Source organism: Ctenopharyngodon idella, chromosome 24 (genome assembly GCF_019924925.1).
Source record: "Ctenopharyngodon idella isolate HZGC_01 chromosome 24, HZGC01, whole genome shotgun sequence".
NCBI lineage: Eukaryota > Metazoa > Chordata > Actinopteri > Cypriniformes > Xenocyprididae > Ctenopharyngodon > Ctenopharyngodon idella.
Window position 1 is genome coordinate 4,809,326 of NC_067243.1, and position 19,049 is coordinate 4,828,374.

At 39.3% G+C, this 19,049-nt stretch overlaps 1 protein-coding gene across 6 annotated transcripts in view; it reads right to left on the reverse strand.

The window, feature by feature from the left end:
• Positions 1–19,049, reverse strand: part of znf609a (zinc finger protein 609a) — an 87,671-nt gene that overhangs the window by 22,850 nt on the left and 45,772 nt on the right. The window contains exon 1 of one of the 6 annotated variants that reach the window (XM_051883851.1): positions 9,499–9,564. The exons of the other annotated variants lie outside the window; for them this stretch is intronic. Within the exon in view, the coding sequence (XP_051739811.1) occupies positions 9,499–9,549 (51 nt within the window). The 5' untranslated portion in view covers positions 9,550–9,564. Of the gene's footprint in view, positions 1–9,498; positions 9,565–19,049 lie in introns of those variants that run through there. 6 annotated transcript variants of the gene reach the window in all.

Here is a 19,049-nt window from a genome sequence, read left to right on the forward strand (position 1 = left end):
TTCTGACTTTATAATGTGACTACGTTTTCATTGACTAAAACTAGACTAAAATTCCCAGACATTTAGTCGACTAAACAAAAACAGGACAAGGTTGACTAAATATGATAAAAAACTAGTACATTTGACACAGGACTAAGACTAAATAAAAAAAATAGCTAACAAAATTAGCACTAATATATCAGTACTATATTGGTTGTCAGCTGATATTACATAGTTTTATTTATCTGAAAGGGTCAGTACTGGATATTTAATATTTTTGCATTTACATTACCTTTAGCATCATCTAATGCCATAACTTATCGGTTATTGGCTTATTGCACAAGGGAAAATGTATTTAATGTAACTAATTTGTATGTATTATATTTTGTAAAAAAAAAAATAAAACGGTAAGTTTTAAAAGCTACAAGTGAATTTAGCATCACAACATTATAATGTACAGTATATGAGAAATGGATATAAATTGAGATAGTATTTAACAGACCAAAAAAAAAAAAATTCACACAATATTGAGAAAAAGCAGTATACTGATATATGATTGTGTCAACACAGCCTGAGCATGTATCTGCACAGAGAGACCACCAAATGCTAACCATACGCAAGAGAGAAACACATGCCGCTAAACCCAAACAGCCTCTCGAGTCACACAGCGTGAGGTGGAATGACTTGAGGGGAAAAAAACGCTCTGGAAACAAGAGCTAAATTAATACAGAACCTCAGAGGGAGAGACAGCGAGGTTCAACAAAAACAACGTTTGCTTCCTGGCTCGGTTTCTCATTTGTGGTCTGAAGCACACCATTAGTGGTTCTGAGCTCGTTTTCTTTTAGTTTGCCTCCAAGTTTGGTGTACACTAACCCTGCTCAGAGTCCTGCTCTGCGGTTAACACAAGATTGAGTTTTTCAAACAACTGACACACCAAGCCAAAAAATAAATCGTGCACGTTAGCCCCCCCAGCCACATTTTTTTCTGAAACTATCATTTAAATAATCTCCAAACTACATCATAATCTGGGCCGACGACAGGCTTTACTTATCAAGTACAATTGGGTGAAAATGAATACCTCTACAGGAAAGAAACACGATCTGCCTCTTCAGAACGCCATGGACGACCCAAGCGAGAGTGACACCTGAGAGGACGCTTGTAAAAGAACCTTTCCTTGCCAATGGAGAAGAACTAGGGGGATCCCACTCGGGTCTGGAAAGCATCAGGCAACCTTAAATTGGATAACATTTCAGCTGTGCAAATGATCTCTCCAAACACTTTGAGGAGGACGACGAAACAAAGAAGTCTGGGAAGGAAGACTGGAGGAAAGAAATCTCACCCAGTGGTACTAGAAAGGATCTGACAGGGAAGTGCAGCTACTCCAGATACTTGGGTGAGATTTTTTTTCTACTGGCCTGGATTTTCCAGGAACTTTCCAGGATTTTTGGATACTTTCAGGGAATTTTGGAAAGTTTCTGGAAATTTACCAGAAATTTTCTGCCCCTTTGCATCCCTAGCCCTGCCAAAGTTTTCACTGGCCCCGCCACAGTTATAATAGTTAAAATATTTGTTTTTGTCCCATGTATTTTTTTCTACTGGCCCAACTGGGTCAATGGTTCAAATTTTTACTTGCCCTGCCAAGGTATGCAAAAGGGATGGAAAATTTCCAATAAATTTCCAGAAACTTTCCAGAGTTTTTGGAAACTTTCGGGAAGTTTTGGAAAGTTTCTGGAAATTAAATAAATCAGGAAGGTCTAATGTTAGAATTCAGGTAAAGAAATGTAATAAAGTAATCAAATGTAAAACAACACTGCATAGTCTTCACTGTATAGATTAAATACAGATTAATCCTTATTAATCTGTATTTAATCTATACAGTTTTATTTAAGAGCAGTGAGTGATTTTCTCTTTGTCTTTTTGTTGTTTGATTAACATTAATGACAGACAGAAGCAGGTTTATTAGGCTGCTGTCACTTTAAGAGTGAATGCACTGATCCAATATACTTTCTCATCTGTTTACGCCCATTTAAGGCATAACCGACTAACTATTCTAATTGTTGAGCCCTGGGTCTGAATTAGGTTCAGGTCACGTGTCTCTAAAATCAAAATGTGCCTCGGCCCCCAGCTGAGGAAAATCACATCTGTTAAACGAGTGTCACGCATTAACTTGAACTGCATTTCCACCTCAACCGTGAGCAAGACGCCGATGGAAATAACAGATGCCTCGTGCTCACAGAGCAAAGTAACGTCTAGCCACAACAGAATGACCACAGAGGTGGGTGTGCTCGATGACTTCAATGTTACCAGGGAAAAAACCCAAGAACGTCTGCCAAGACAAGCTGCTGCACCTCTGAGACGCGCTTTGCGGTTGAAAACATTGGATATTTCTCTCCTGCGATAAGAACACAAACACACAGCACTGACATTTGAGAGCAAGAGGGAAATAACAAATTCAACTTAGTGCAGCAATATAAAAAAGCTTTTATTTAGGACTGCATGGTATTAAAATTCTATTAGATTAGTTTAAAACTATAATATATTTTATAAACAGTAAACACTAAAATCTATCATTTTAAATGCTACAAGATTTTATTTTATTATAGTGTATGATATTAAAATTGTAGCCAAACTGATATTTCTTAGTTTAAAATAGTTAGATTCTTTAATATTTTTTCTGAATTAAATATTTATAACAAAATAAAATTGTCTAAAAAGAAATAAAACAGTAAACGCTAAAATACAAAGTTTAAGTTTAAGAGTGCAGAATATTAAAGTCTTAGTCATTACAATAATGCTAATAAACAGATTCTATAATATTTTATATATTCATAAATATCTGATATTATTTATATTATATAAAATAAAATAAATACTAAAAATTCTTATTAACGATTAAGTAAACAGTAAATGCTAAAAAAGTTATTAAAAATTATTTTAAAAAATACTAAAATAATAAGTTTTAAATGCTACAAGTGAATTCAACATCACAACATTATAATGTAAAGTATATGAGAATGGATATCCATTTTTAGATTTGGTAATGATTTCATTTAACAGTTATTAAATTAGTGTTTTTAAATATTAGCTTTAGTGAGTGTTAGATGATGGTAAAATTAGTCCAATTAAAAAAAAAAAAAAAAAAAAAAAAAAAAAAATATATATATATATTATATACACACATATACACACATATACATATACATATACACACACACACAGATATATATTATACATATATTATCACATTATACCATCGGCTGATAACCGATATGGTTCCAATATATGGCTACTTTTATTACTTTGTGTAGTTTTTTTAGTACATCAAAGTCAAACGCTGCAAAAGCAAGACAGTACAAAGAAAAACAATTAGCTAACAAGAATTTCACTGCAACATTAAACAGGCAAAAAGTAAGGAAAAACCATGATGCTTTAAACCAATCATCAATCAACACCTTTCAGCACGTCGACACAGTTTAACAAACGTCACGTTATGTTTAGATGTACTTCACTCTAAGAGGCCTTACAAGTTAGCGTCGCTAATCCGAGCTATGTAAACAACAGACAGCGTCGCGTTCAGGGCTGGAGAAAAAAACGCAAAGAAAGAGGTGTTAAGAGACTTTAAACATCCTCTTGTCAGCCTCACATCCTGAATGAAAGAATCGTTGCAGAAAAACCTGCATTCCACTGGATGAGAAAACAAAGTCTGGTCGCCAATCAATGGCTGAAAAACAAACGGAGAAAGAGAGCCGCGGCTTCCAGCACTTAAACCAAAACACTTTGGCACTGCCAGACAAAACACGCCGGTCATGCGATGTTTCGCGGGGGCCTGTTTTCTTTAAACGCACAATGCGAAGGTGTCAGATTCAGGAGCCCGTGGTTCAAAGTTAAATTCCATGTGACTAACGGATTAAAAAGGCCAAATAACTGGTGTAATGAGACACTGCATTTAACTTTGCAGGTAATGTCTCTACAGTTTCCGAGCTGATTTTCCCAACAATAATTCTTCTGTTCCAGCACTTAAACAGGCTTGCGTAGACTGAATCCGGTAATATCTCTAAGGTCATAAAACAAATGGGGCTCTAACTGCCCGGGCCTATAATTAGAGAGCAGGGGTGACTAAAAATCTGATTCATGGAAACCAAAAACTGCCTGTAATTTGAGTTCGACTGGCCTCTGGAACCTGCTCTGCCGACCACATTTGAGGCACTAAATTGGTACGTACAGAGATGTCAACCATTGGTCTGACCGCTGGGGGCAGCGGGAACGAAAGCGCCTTTATGCTACCATGTCATGCGCAAGTGCCCAAGACGAGCATCTCGCAAACATCATCAGGAGACTTTAAAGGATAGTTCTCCCCAAAATCAAAATTCTGTCATCATTTACTCACCCTTAAGTTGTTCCAAACCTGTATGAGTGTTTTTCTTCTACTGAACACAAAAGAAGATATTTTGAAGAATGTTGGTAATCAGACTTTTGAAGGTAGCCATTGACTTGGATCTGGATGCTGATCGGTCAATACTGCTTAATTGTACATTATCCACAGATACGTCTCCTGTGCCGCGTTCTTTAGATTCAGATTAACATTTAAAGCCTACCCCGTATCATGTTTGGTATGCAAATTTCCTCTAAATGATCAAAACTTTGCTGTAAAACCTGTTGTACATACTCTACTACATGCATTCTGTCATCTGATTAATAATTTATACTTTTTTTTAGCAAGTAAAAGGTCTTTTGGTGTAATTGTACAAACGTCCTTCAGCTTGTGGTTCATGTGTCTTTTTGATGTGAAATCTTTACTGATTTTTGTAAAGTAAACATAAGAACTATTTCAAGATGAACACTCACTGGACTGAAGCAACTTAAGTTCACTTGACTTAAAAACTATGATCATCAGGCTTTTTGAGGAAGGTTTATTTGTTCATCTGTCAATCGTCATTGCATTGCATTTTATGTTTTAAAACTACAGAGCTTTGATCATAAAACTAAGCATTTAAATATCATCTTACTAAGACATTATTGGCAGATTTTGATATTTATATGCATTTTATGCAAGTAGTCTGATATATTGATATAAAGATCACATTGATTTACATTACAAGCCTCATAATTTCATCTTTCTTTTTGTCCATTTAAATGTCAGCATCTGCACCAAATTGCATATTTTTGCTCAGTTTTGTCCTTCATATTTTCACTGTATCAGACTATATGAGCCATAAAAGCCTGATGCATCAAATTTGATACTCGAAAAACACGTGCATTTCTATTTTTTAAAAATATTTTGTCTAAAAGGTTCAATAAACTATTCCATTTCAAAAAAATTGATTTTTCTGCCTATTATTTCAGGCTTTACAGCTTTAAAGGCTCAAAAACACAAAGAGAAACCTTGAGGAAAACAAAAATGTGAGAAAAGGAAACATTTGTGACCAACAGAGCATCTTCAAACGACGAAAGCAACAAAAATGCCTTGAACCACAAGGAAGGAAAAAAAAAAAAAAAAAAAGTGCGCAAAAGAGCAAACAGAGGAAAACAAAACAACAAACGACAGCCACCGCATTAACAGTGTCATCTAGTACACAGACATCCCCCTCCTTCATAACCCACATTCAGAAGACATTCAAAACAGACATATGTCTCATTAAAGCCAGAGAGCATCTTAAGATGTCATCTGCCAACATACGCCCGCCTGCCTTTCCGATAGTGCCACATTCATTTTGTTCTCCAGTTGTTTACCATCATACAACATACTAGTCATTCTTAAAGGGATTGTTCACCTCAAAATGAGAAATCTGTCATCTTTTACTCACCCTCTAGTTGTTACAAACCAATATAGCCTAACTGCATATCACAAAAGATGATATTTTGAAGAATGTTTCAGTGGTTTCATACAATGAAAGTCAATGGGACCAAAACAAAACACTGGACCCCATTGACTTTCATTGTATCATTTTTTTTTTTTTAATAGCTTCTTTTGTGTTTTGCAGAAGATTAAAATAATCCATCCACAAATTAAGCCATTCAGGTTTGGTACAACATGAGGCTGAGTGAACATTTTTGCTTATACTACAGGGCTGTTGAATGCTTGAATCTGATTGGTTGACGAACGTTCTAAGGAGTGCGATTATTTTCAGGAAAATGCACGGCTAAAGTAGTTCCAGGCAGGTCTTGACCGCATTACAGTTCCATATCACTTCGCCAAATAATTTAAGTTCTTTGGCGTCCTTAGAGCAGACAACAGCAAAAGAAGCAAAATCCACAATGACACTGGCCAAGCACATAAATATAGGATATATTCAGGATAAAAGCGACAAATTATTTCTGTTTTTTGCAACCAAATTATGTTTTATTATGTACGAAAAGCACATGCTCTCTCCCTCTCAAATGCACACACATACAGTACGGAAACATACTTGCACAGAAACATGTCAGCACTGCCCTGACGATTTTATCAGTAAAATAGTTTAGCAACTTAAAAGCTACATGGCATTTCTCACTAGCGAGGTAATAACTGCGCTGTTCTTGAAGCAGATAAACTTACAGTTTCGCTATTAGTAGAGACGCTGCTGCCGAACACTGTTGAGAGATACACAGACTCAGGAAATTCACAAACGCTTCATCTCTCTCTCTCTCTCTCTCTCTAATATCTGCATTATTCTGCTATCAATGGCTCAGCCTCCGTTTTGAACTCTAAAACGACGTTTTGGAATTAGCAACGGAGGCATAGGATTAGATGCGAAAGAAATTAGTCCCTACACATAAGAGTGTTTTAAGGAAAAAAAACCTGACAAATGTCTTGAAATGCATCATCTGAACAATGTATAACCACAGTATATGCGGAATAATTGACTCTGAGCCATTGAATTATTGAAAAATAACGCACATCTGAGGTGTAACGGCCACTCTGCTTTTTCTAATAATTCAACGGCTTGTTGTCAATTATTCCTTACATGAACTAGCCTATGTAAGGAAGCCCTGTAAAATTTAGGGTCAAGCCTATGATTTACAAGGCAAGTTCAACAGTGGATTAGTTTAAAAGCACTAGTCGGATCACAAGAAAATGCAACAGAACACATCTTGGGATGTGCTTTTAAAACTATTTTGCGCCTAACACAGTATCTTAAAAGCAATGCTCATGTTGCGAAATGCTTTGAAAAAACACATTTAGAGAGGGAACTTGTGAACATGACAACAGTGAATACGACAACATAGTACAAGGGACCAAAATAAAATTTTATTAGTAGGGGTGTGGCGATATTTTTTCGTCAAGGGCAAAATTAGGATTGAATATGCCACCGCTACATTTACATTACGCCTCCACTGTCATTTTGCTTTTTATAGAAATAAAAGCCATTTAATTCAGTTGGATAACAGTCGCTTCAATTCCATCCAGCTCATCCAACACAAGCTGCAGAGTCGTACATAGTGCAGCAGGAATCAGAGTTCACTGATCACATGACGAGAGGAAGTGACGAGATGACTGACAAGACCATGGCGGAGGATTCGTTGCACAACAGAGCCTAAACGTCTGACAAATGTCTGATCTTGTAGAATGCACACTCAGCACTGCTGCTCCCTATTCACAGAGTACGCACAATTGCGAAATCAAAAGTAAAACGCGAGCGCGCATTCAAACTCGATTTCAATACCTCGTATTTTGAAAGCGGCTCCCTGATGCATACAGATATATCCCAATATGAAAGCTATCTTAGGGTGGGCTGTGTAGTTGTAACAATCTCTTAGCTCTGTATTATGCTTGAAGAAATATTAGGAGGACTCTATTTGCACTTTGAATATTTGATTATGGTTGCACTTACTGTTTGCACTTAAGACTAAGAGAAAACTGTATTCATTTTTATACTGTTTTTATTTCTATAAATCAATTTGTGGAAAGGAGTTCAGTTAGGAGGACAAAAGTTGTACAAGCTCATAATTAATGTACAGTTCTAAGGTCTGAAGAGACTCACATGAAATCATACAGGACAGAAGCCAGTTAGTTAAGTTTGTGACAAAACCTTTTACAGTGCTTGAATATTGTTGTCTTTTACTGCATATGATTAATTCATACTCAGAAAGTAGAATTCATTACAAGATGATTAGTTAAAACATTTCAATATATTTTTCTAGCTATGTGTTTCGTCATTGAGTATTTCTTAAAAATGCTGTGTAAAAATTCTCGTGAACTCAATCTTGTGTCCCGTTCCATCTTGTGAGCTAACCGTCTCGTCACACCCCTATTTATTAGATATTTAAAGACTTGTTTAAATGAAATAAATGCTTATTTGCTGAATGCTGAAACTTTACTTTCGTTTAACATTTTAAAATAAATTTGCTAGACAGAACTGTTCAACAGTGACTGAACGAATAAAAGTCACGAACACCGTCAAAATAAAAGTCCCACTTCTGACACATCGGCCAAGCAGAAAACTTTTGCAATGGCAATAATTTAACAAATGCCAAATATTGACTAGAAAACACTAGAAAAAAAAACCTAAATAAACAATAGCAAACTTCACAAATGAACTAGCTAGTCTTTCCTGATCTATTCCTGCTTGGCTCGCTTTAAATGTACAGATATCAAACGAACAAATGCCCGATGTGAAATGGAGAAATTTTCTGCCTGACATCTCCTGGTAACAGCATCCCTGTGGATTTCTTGTTATCTTCCTGTCAGGGTGAAGAGCAGCACTAGCCACTCCGTGCGGTTCGCTCTCTTTATCATGACAGAAGCCTGGCTGTTGACTCGTTATGAGAGCGTGGGGTTTGACAGCGAGACAAACTGACAGGTGAACGGGACGCACTGAGCAGGAAGAGGCCGTCTGAGCGATTTAGCCATGTTTACCACAGAAACCTCGTTACCACACCTCAGCTACTGCAGGCAGAAACACACTGTTAGCTCTGCAGACAGACAGGCGTTATGCACTGTTAATTTGGTTCAATTGGCCACACGAACAGAGCGCGGTGTAGGCAGAATATCAATTTTGAAAAGCTTGACGTTCCGCATCGATGAAAACAAGAAGGGAAAAGGTTCAACCACAAACAATAACACCATCTAAGAGGCATCGGCGTCGAAGCAAACACTACGATTGGCTCCTAACAGACGGAGCTCGTTGCCAATCAGATGCAGCGGTTGATTGAGTGGGCGGAAGGCCAAATGGAGCCCCGTGGGAAATGGGATCATCGCAGGGAGTTTCCCTTCATCCGACGGCCCTTAGCAACAGCCTCTCAGTGAGAAATCACCTGTTGCTAAGAGGATGGAGAGATGCACATCCTAGCAACAACAGAAGGAGCGACTCCCTCTTTCCTGGTGGAAGAGCGAGAACAGAAAGATACCTACGTGCCACACACACATCAAAGCAATTATGAGCGCTGAGAGAAAAAAAAAAAAACAGGAACAAAACAGTCTGAAAGCTCACAGCGCTTGATAAAACCACACTGTCAAATGCAATCTGCAGGTAACAAAAAGCCCAATATGCATCATTTTCACACAAGAGATATGCAAGTAAGCAACACACATCTATTTACCTGTAAGACGCCTCTATCCGGCTCAGCGTTGTGAGATGAACGCGTGTGCATGCATTGCTGTGAATGTGAAAGCGTGTGCATGTGTGAGCGTGCATCTGCTGAGCAACCGAAAGAGAGAGCCTTGGAAAGGAAGCAAGGAGTGGTAACCTCAACAACACCTGTGAGCAGTTGCTAGCAACCAATAGTGTGTTTTCAGTATGTCAGCAGACGCTCAGGGCTAAATATGGAGACCTGACGATGGTGAGAAAAAACAAATCAGACTGTAACACATCACTGTTACGAGACCACCTAAGCACTTACAAACGCTTACTACTACAAAAACGAGCAGAAATTAATATATTAAACACTTGGTATTATGTTTGTTTTTAAAATATATTATATAGCAAAATAATGTACTGTTAATATTAGCAGTAATATAAAAAGATTTTACCATTTTAATAAGTAACACTTGACTAGAGTGCTGCTCTTTTTCACCAAAGTGCAGATAAAGATTAAGGACTTTTCACAGTAAAACTGTACCTTCAGGCTGTTGAGTTGAAAGTCATGTTTTACAACAACATCTGGGCTGTTAAAACAAGCAAATCAAAGCAAAGCAGACCCACGCCTACACGTTTGCACAGTCACCACAAAAACATGGCCAGTTGCTGTTCTAAACCCACCATTTTAACTGATCCATCCAACCAACAAATGGCTCAATGGTCAACACAAGAGTGAGTTAAGGCATTGAGACATTGACTAGTTCCTAAATTTGACCTACTGAAGAGAAAACACACTGATAGAAACTACAACAGAGCAGAAGTGAAAACCCATGAGACGATTAGCTTTAATCCTGGTGTCAACTCAATTTCTTCTAGAGTGTTCACAATCAGATGTCGTTCTCTTGTTTGTTAGTATGCTTCTCAACTCTACTGCAGTCACTGATGCTCCAATTCTCAATGAAACTGAACGACTTTCTGTAGGGCTGCCCTTGACTAAAGATTTTTCTAGTCGACTAGTAGTCGTTCATTTAAGCCATTAGTTGCACGTTTATTTTAATTTAATCACTTAAATATATTAAGGGGCGGAAAATATGCCTCGCGCTCAAGCGCACGCATAAAGCTTGCAGCAAAGCACTGGCAAAAGTAATGATTATGAATGTGTCTGAAAAAATAGCAAGTTTAAATAAGTTCCTTATTATAAAATAACACTTTGTTTATTAATAAACTAGTGTTTTCTGTGTCAATGTTGGCTGCAAAGATGAAAAATGCTGACTCGTCATCTCCGCAGTGACGCACCTATAGAGAAATGTGACTTTCATATAGATTACATAATCAGAGAGTATTTGTGTTTTGATTCGAACTCGTTCTTTTAAAAGTAGACGTTTCAGGCTTTCTATTTCTAATGTCTGTGAGGAGGTAGCCTATATGCTGAGTTTTGATCTTTTATGTGATGCGCTGCTGTTCAGGGAGACCGAGACGGCAGAAAACGCACTCTGTTTTCTTTATTTTACAAAAGCACAACGTTTTGTACACAAATAAAAGTAGACCCTTTACAGTTTGGAATTATGTATTACTCTTATCTGCATGACAAAAAAAAAAAAAAAGGAGTATTTTAAGTTGAAAGAATGCAAGTGATGCAAGTATACTTTAGCTGCCTTCCACACTCCACACAAACACTTGGATATATAATAGCGCACATTTATCTAGGTTAACGTTAGAGCAAGCGGCCATGTAAAGTTGCTACCACTGCTTCAAATGATAAGCCATATTTGAGGTCAATGGATGCTAGGCGAACGTTTGGATTTCCTGCCTGACATACTGTAATTACCACAAGGATCCGCCGTTAACGGTCTGTCTCTCATGGACTACATGAATTTGCCACTTCCTGTGGAGGTTTTGTTTTCTGCGACTAACCGACTAAAACCAATTTTGGTCGACTAAGCCTCTTCTCGTCAACTACTAGGGGGCAGCCCTAACTTTACATCATTCAAAGGACTGTCAGTGTGGACACAGAGTATAAATGTATTATTAAAACAGAACAACGTGAAATACAGCACAGGGCAGACACCACAGCATTTAGGCTGTTACTCTGCTTTTGCCCCAGTTTCTCTAAGATGGATGAGCGCCAGTTCACCTCTGGGGTGCTCTCACTTTTCAGCCCATGCGTGAAAACAGACAATCCGAGAGGACAAAACAAGTGGAAGAGAGCGCGTGGGGGGAAGGGGAGTGTTAAAGATGTGTTTGTGTGGCCTGGAAGAAAAAAAAAAAGAAAAAAAAAAAAGACAGCCAAGTACTGCTCTGAGTAATCTGACCTCAACGCAAGCAAGAGCCGAGAGGAAAATCTCCCCTACAGACAGCATAACAATCAAGATAGTGTTTCCTGCGTGGGAAAAAGAAAAAAAGACGAGTCCTTGAAGCATACAAGTATTCAGGGCAAAACAACCTGCATTAAGCCAGATGGTAGAAGATCAGTCTGCCCAGAAAGAGCAAGAGACCTCAGATTGCCTGATAACCACACAAGCTTTAACGGATGGCTTAGCATCTATTGATTCCATAAGGAAGTGCACGCTAAGCTGTCTGGAACAAATGAGATTCAAAGTGAAGGCTAACAAACAACTCTAAGTAAATGCACATTACACAGTGAGTCTACGCACTTCATCTCAGCCCACTTCGTCCAATTGGCCACGATCGTTACAGAAACTTCATGATACGCTCAGCTTCAGCAAGACCTGGTGGAGCTTGCTTTCCAGAAAAGAAGTTTGAATTCATTTTATCGTATAAAATAAAAGGGATGGGTTTACTGGCTGGAAATGGAATTGACCACAACCAGTTAACTACTACACAAGGTGGCGCACAGATGGGAACTTCAACTGGGGGACAGCAATCCAGTGAGGTTGCAAACTTAAAGCCCACAAAGTCTCGTTTCTTCATTTCACAAGACTGCTTGTGCAGATTATAAATGTCTGGAAAATAATGGCTGTTGAACAGAGTCTTCAGTTAAACCCCTCTATGTTGGAAACTCGTTATGCATTAGAACATGGTTTGGCCAGGAAAATTAGCTTCACCTAAACTTAGCCTGTTGCCTTATACAAAGACTAGAAAGCAAAATTGATTTTTTGTATATGGTCTGATAAATGTAAGTTTTACATGAGGGCAGCAAGAATGCACAAACATATGGCTGGACTGTCTTTTACGTTAAAATATGTACATAGCAGTAAAGGATCTAAGGTGCTACATAAAGCCCAACTAGCAATGAAATTCTCTGTAATATTCCTTTATGGAGGTCACGATCTCGACCTCAGACAATTTCCACCACCGAGACCTAGCTCTGGCTTCTCAAAGTTTGTTCTGCACCATTTAAGCTGTAGGCGTAAGTGGAATGAGTCAGCAAAAAAGAAAAACACTTCAAGTTCAAATTGCTTACGAACCCCCACGACACATTAGTCACAACAATCCAATTCAATTCCAGATTTTCAGAAGTTACGCATTAAAACTGCTGAAGAAAAAATTTGTAGGCCACAAAACTGAATATGGTTCCAAAGTTCAATCTGCACTATGAAAACTACTGGACCACCCCCAGGTTTCTCTCCCAACCAAGTCCTGCCCACATGACCTCAGGTCATTCCATACAAGCAGAGCTGATTACAATAATAACCCACATTCAAGGTCAGTCACTGGTGCAGTAGGGGGTGGAATGAGGGCAGGGTGGGTCAAGAGAGAGCCGATGGAGATAAGAAGCCCTGAGAGACTGAGGAGAAGAAACAGCTCTTGGAATTTGGCAATGTGGACTGAACAGGGAACTGGTGTTAGCTTTAGAATGTTCCAGAGGAGATTAACTTGTCTAAATGTTGGATAACATCCCAGCACATGCCAACAATCACAAACAGATTTTGGATTTAATCTTATTTGTAATCCTATTCGTCAATGACCAATGATCTGTATTTAACATTTTAATTCTAAATGAGCCAGTGTGAATAGCCAGAGCGATATTTTGTATCTCAGGTTAGACATCGCGGACATACTTCCTCAAACCTCATCTGCTGCCTACATAGGTAGCCATCTTCTAATGGTGCATGGTAACTGATCTGGAACACTCTAAATAGGCATAAAGTCAATGATACATAAATCTACATAAATGCTCATCTTGTAAACTGCATGAAAAACTTGACTAACAACTGATTCCAAGAGTTTTTGATGTTAGCATTTTGCTAAGCTAACTGGGGGATACTTGGTAAAAGGCTGTACAAATAACATGGGGTACCAGTACAAAAAAAAAAAAAAAAAAAATCCTTTAAGATCCATTTCTGCCAAACAGTACTATATAGTATGCTGGTATGCTTTTATTTTGACTGTGCACATGCTTTTTGTCATCAGCAATAAACAGGCACTAAATAACATTCATTCCAGCTGTTGCCGGATATCTGCTAATCAGGAGAACTGAGACGGCACAAGGTTAACAGCAGCAACCTGCATCCAAAGCCTAAAGGCATCCGACTGAACAAACAACCCTAGACTCAACGGCTTGAATGTTGGCACACAATGAGTTTATCCACGAAGGGGATGATAGCAGATTACGATTAAGCTAACTCTGCTATGTTGTGAAATGCAGGCAAAACAATGGTGGAATCAGGAAATCCATGCACAATGCTATAAAAGGAAACATAAGAAATTAGCCAAACTGCAAACAACAGTAAAATAAGAGACAGAGATTTAGGGGTCATGTATACAGATAACCATAACCACATCAGCATAAAGCAAACTGTGAAAATGCATGCTTTGTCCATTCTGAGGTTCAGAGTCAAGAATGAAAATGATTCATGGTTACAAAATTAATTACCAGTACTTAAAGTAAAATTTGGCTGGAAAAAGGGAGAAAAAAAAAAAAAAAATGGCTGAACAAGAGAGGCCAAAGTGGGAGGACATTTCAGGCAAGGCGGAGTTGACCCTTAGACCGTGATACTATTTCCGCCCCACCGCAAATCTTAGCTGCCAGACCTTACATAACACACAAACTCGCTTCAACCTGTCTTTAACAACCACATGCTTACCTCTCAAATCGGCTTGAGAACCACAGACTTAAAAAAAAAACAACCTCCCTCCTTTTCTCTCCTCTCACATTCTCGATTTACTTCACCTCCCACCTTGTCCTCCCTCTCTTTTCCTCCTTTTTTCCCACCTACTCAAACAGCCCTCTCTCTAAAGGATCCCTGAGTAACTGACACCGCTCTTGAATTTTGAGAGCTGTGGCACAAGGACACCGCTTGTTCGCCCAACAGCAGGAGGAGTGAAGGGGTAGAGAGGGGGAAAAAAGCTCCCTGGGTGCTTTTGACTTGGCAGGGCTTGGAGAAGCTCTTCAGGCAGAGTTTATCTGCTGGGCTCTGGCAGTCAGCCGACACTGCTGGTGTGCTGTGGGCTGCAGGGGGGTTGAATACTGCATCCTCAGTCAGCGACGGACCTGTCACTTACAGTGAGCTATCTGCAGGGATTTAGAGAGAGAGAAGAAGAAAAATGGAGAGAGAAAGAGAGGAGGAGAGAGAGCAACAACTATTTATAGCCTCTCAAAGGCTTCCTGTTACTGTTCAGCAAAGCAGGAAGGAGGGGCAAACTCCCAGAGAGGAAGAGTGAGGCATAGAAGGGTAATGAGAAATAGAAAGACTTATCCCTCTGCTTTCATCCACACAGGAAAACATGACTACCCATCATCAGTCAGCGAATAACACCAAAGACCATAAGCCAGTTGCAACAAGCTCTATTGATAATACACTTACAAACATCACTATGGGTCTTCTTTAACTAAAGCACTTTATTGTAGGCAACCACAGGTCTTGCATCAGGACTATGGATGGAATGAAACAGAAACATCATCATCATCTTAGTTTTTCAATATATCACAATATTTATCTTACTACAGGCCTAATATATCAACCAAATTCCACACAAACAACAATCCAATTACCCATTTTCAACAAAGCTACTTCAGGAATATAAACACTATTCTACCTCAGACTTTATTGCAGATCCGAATTCAGAAAGACAACAATTACACATTTGCCTCTGGAGCCCTGCTCAGAACCTATGCCGTGAATCTGAAACTCGCTAACGCTTTGCATGCACTCAAATGTTTGCATACAGAGGAGTGAAGTGGGGTCTAAATACTTTTAGCAGGCAAGGACAAACCCTGAGCAAATTGTGTTCAGAAGAACAGAGAGACAAAGCAAGAGGGAGACTAAGGACCGCAGGTCCCCTGTAAAGTTGGCGACAAGCCACGATGCTTACAATCATCATTACGCAAATCCTAGCTGCCCATCAAGTCCAAGAATGTTTTCTCCTTTATGAGCGACAGGTAAGAAGAGGCATGAAGAGATACTGGGAGTGAGGCAATGGCTGATTAAAGATGAGCGTTTGTGTGTGGTTTCACCAATCCATGAGCATCCTTCAACAAAGAGCTCTTTGGTAGATGCCGTCCACAACACCCTTGGGTAGACTGTGCCCGCAATGCTCTTGGGTATCCACAACATGGACTCTAAAATGAGAAAATCTCTTTCACACTCTCGCTCTGCCTTTCTCAGAGAGAAGCCTCCATTTGATGACCTCGTTAGTTCAAGCACTTAATCCGCTAATGCCCAGATAAAACTAAATGAGAGAGGACGGGAGGAGGGTAGCAGGAGGCAGGGAGGGGTGAGAAAGTAAGTGGAGTAGGAGGGGAAAGAGAGAAGTTACGACAATGACTAACATGCTGCAGAGCCAAGAGAAAATTCTGGCCACCCGCTTGAGCCCAGATTCAACAGCCCATGGAATAATGGGAAGGTGCTGCATCTACTGAACACTTTCGGTATTGATTTTAAAAAACAAAACAAAACATAAGATTAAAGAACTATGATGGGGTTAACAATGACAAGATGTCTGTTAATTAATCTGACATCCAATGATTGCAAAGGAATTTAAATTTCATATAGTCCAAGAGGAGATCTCAAACATTGCCAAATTCAAGTCAAGAGGTTGTAAATTACCCAGCTCAAGATATTCTTGGTTTTCCTAAAACTCCTGCCGGGTTGAGCTGATAATTGAATAACCATTCCATAGGTCTGGAATTCTGGTTAAGGTCATAATCACCTGTGAATTCTAGAAGTAATTCTTAGAGCTTAGCCATGAAACACTGCAATCTGCAAGCACCAACTCTCTTGGCTCAGAAGAAAAACCCAATTTCCTCTTGTGAGGCAGATCCTTAAGAGGAAAAGGGGTTTTATCTGAGAACTCAGCAACTCCACCATTTCATCCAGAGCCAAGGGATCAATTTGCAGGGCAGAGAGACTAGAAAATGAGAACCCAGAGTGCCTTCTTGCACTCAGTAAAGAGGTGAACCACAGATTACAGAGAGTCTGGCTTGCCTCCAGAACAGACTTTGAGGACTTTGATGTGGCCTTTCCAAGGCTAAGGGTCAGTACTTGTTGCACCCCCTGTAGTTATTTCAAACAAAGTCACACACTGTGCAATGAAAAACAGCTCTTCCTTCTGAGGTTGATTATCATTGTTGTTGAAGTTGTTAGCTGGATGCAAATATGCAAACAGTGACCAACAGCTCCGTTTGTTGACCTGAAAAAAAAAAGTTTTCTCTTTTCCTGACTTGAGATAGGGATGCAAATATTTATGATAATGTTATCATCATACCACAGGGGTTGCATTTGTGAACTAAAAAATACCTGCACAAGGGAATTACCAAAATGGCCAACAAGAAAACAATCAAACTTCAAATAGACTTTGCTAATAATGGCAGGTCTATTGGCTGGCAAAGGAATAGTCCCTCTTTAGGACATATTTTCACTTGTCATACAACGGTTGCAGGCCAACAAGCCTTAACTGTTTCTTCATTTTTGCAAGATCTTAGCTCATTTACTAGCATGACATAATCCCAGGTACCTTTGGTTGAATTCCTCCCTTTGAGTCTAAACACACAAATTCTCACCTAGAGAGAAAGAGGAAACTATAGCGCCTGTAAAGTGCACACAGCTGACGAACCTAGAATACAAATCAAGAGAAAATCAATGACATCTGAATGAAGTAAACTTCCACCCTTCCTTCCTAAACAAGCATCATCTTTCATCCATGTGATCAACAAAGAGCTACTTTTGCCTGTCACTCCATATGAGGGCTGATAAAATATTCACACATCAAACATTTCTTCTTTGAGCTGCTGAACGAATCTGGTGTATATGTGTCCAAACATCTCAATTTTTGCCAAGCTAAGACAGGCAGATCTACAGAACTTTGATGAATAGCCAGATTTATTATGACCGTTCCTCAGAGAAGGGTGCAGTATGAGGACAGTCTCGAATATGAATTACCAGCATGCTGATTCGATCTCAGCAGGCAGAGAGAGACAGCAGGGCCTGAATACCAATACACGCTTCCTGGATCAGGACAAGGACTTGATTACTGATGCCTGTCAGGAGGAGTGGAAAAGTCCTTAAGTGTACTCTGGAGGGAAGCCTGCAGGCAAGCACTCCAAAAGTGAGAGAGAGCTGCTTTCAATCAATTCTGACTCAGAGAGAGAGGAAAAGGAAGCAAAAGAGTGAAGACTTTAAGTAAAAGAGCAAGGAATAGCTGTACTGGGGTTCAGAGCGACTGCATCCAAAACAGTTTTGATCTACAGGACCATAAATAAGACAAGTTAATTCAGGCACAAATGATGACAGGTGGCCCATCTTTTAGGGCTCAGCACCTTTGCTTTGCCAGGAATGGTAGGGAAATATGATTGTGGTTTTAACCACAGGGCTCTCTGGGTGTCTAATAAGGACAAATCCTCTTCAAACCAACCAGCAGAGCCTGATGAAACAAGAATGTCAAAAATGATGAGGGAGGCTGCGCCTGCTCGTTTTTCAGAACACATTGAGGGGTAAAGATGGGGGAATACTGCTTTCTCTGCCCAAGGTGGAAGCAACTTTGTGGTGATTTGTAGGGTCAATCCCTCCCCTCTTCTGCCGGGCATGAAACCCTGGCCAAGTGCCGAAAACTCTTCTCTGCAGCTCTGCGGAATTCCGGAGAAGACCTGAGGTCATGCATTTGAAACTTATAAAGGATAGAGAAAGAATCCATTAGTGTTTTTTGTTTCATTATGAGGGCAATAAATTCAGCCAAATGCAGCTGACCCCATTCCAGAAGATGCACAATGTGTGACTGCCATATAAAACCTCTCACCAAGAGAGGTCACCAATCACAGATGAGACATCTTAAAGCAAGTTACTTAAGGACTGTCTGAACTCCAGATTTTGGCAAAGATATGGAATACATTATACAGGTTCTTCTGGTTCAGTTCTGCATAACTGAATTAAGAGAAAAAGCATCCAATGTTTCTTAGTTCACCTCCACAACTCTCAGAAACTAGTCTCTGCCTGATGGTAACCATCTTGCAGACATTTGATATAAGGCTCTGATCCATGGCTCCTTTAAGAGTCCATTTGCTGGCGTAATTGGAATAACTTTTTTTGAAGGGAAAAAAAACCCATTGAGAAGATACCTTTATTTCCGTGCCGTTTCGGATCAGGGTCCTCTTCACAATAACCTGATAGAGCGTCT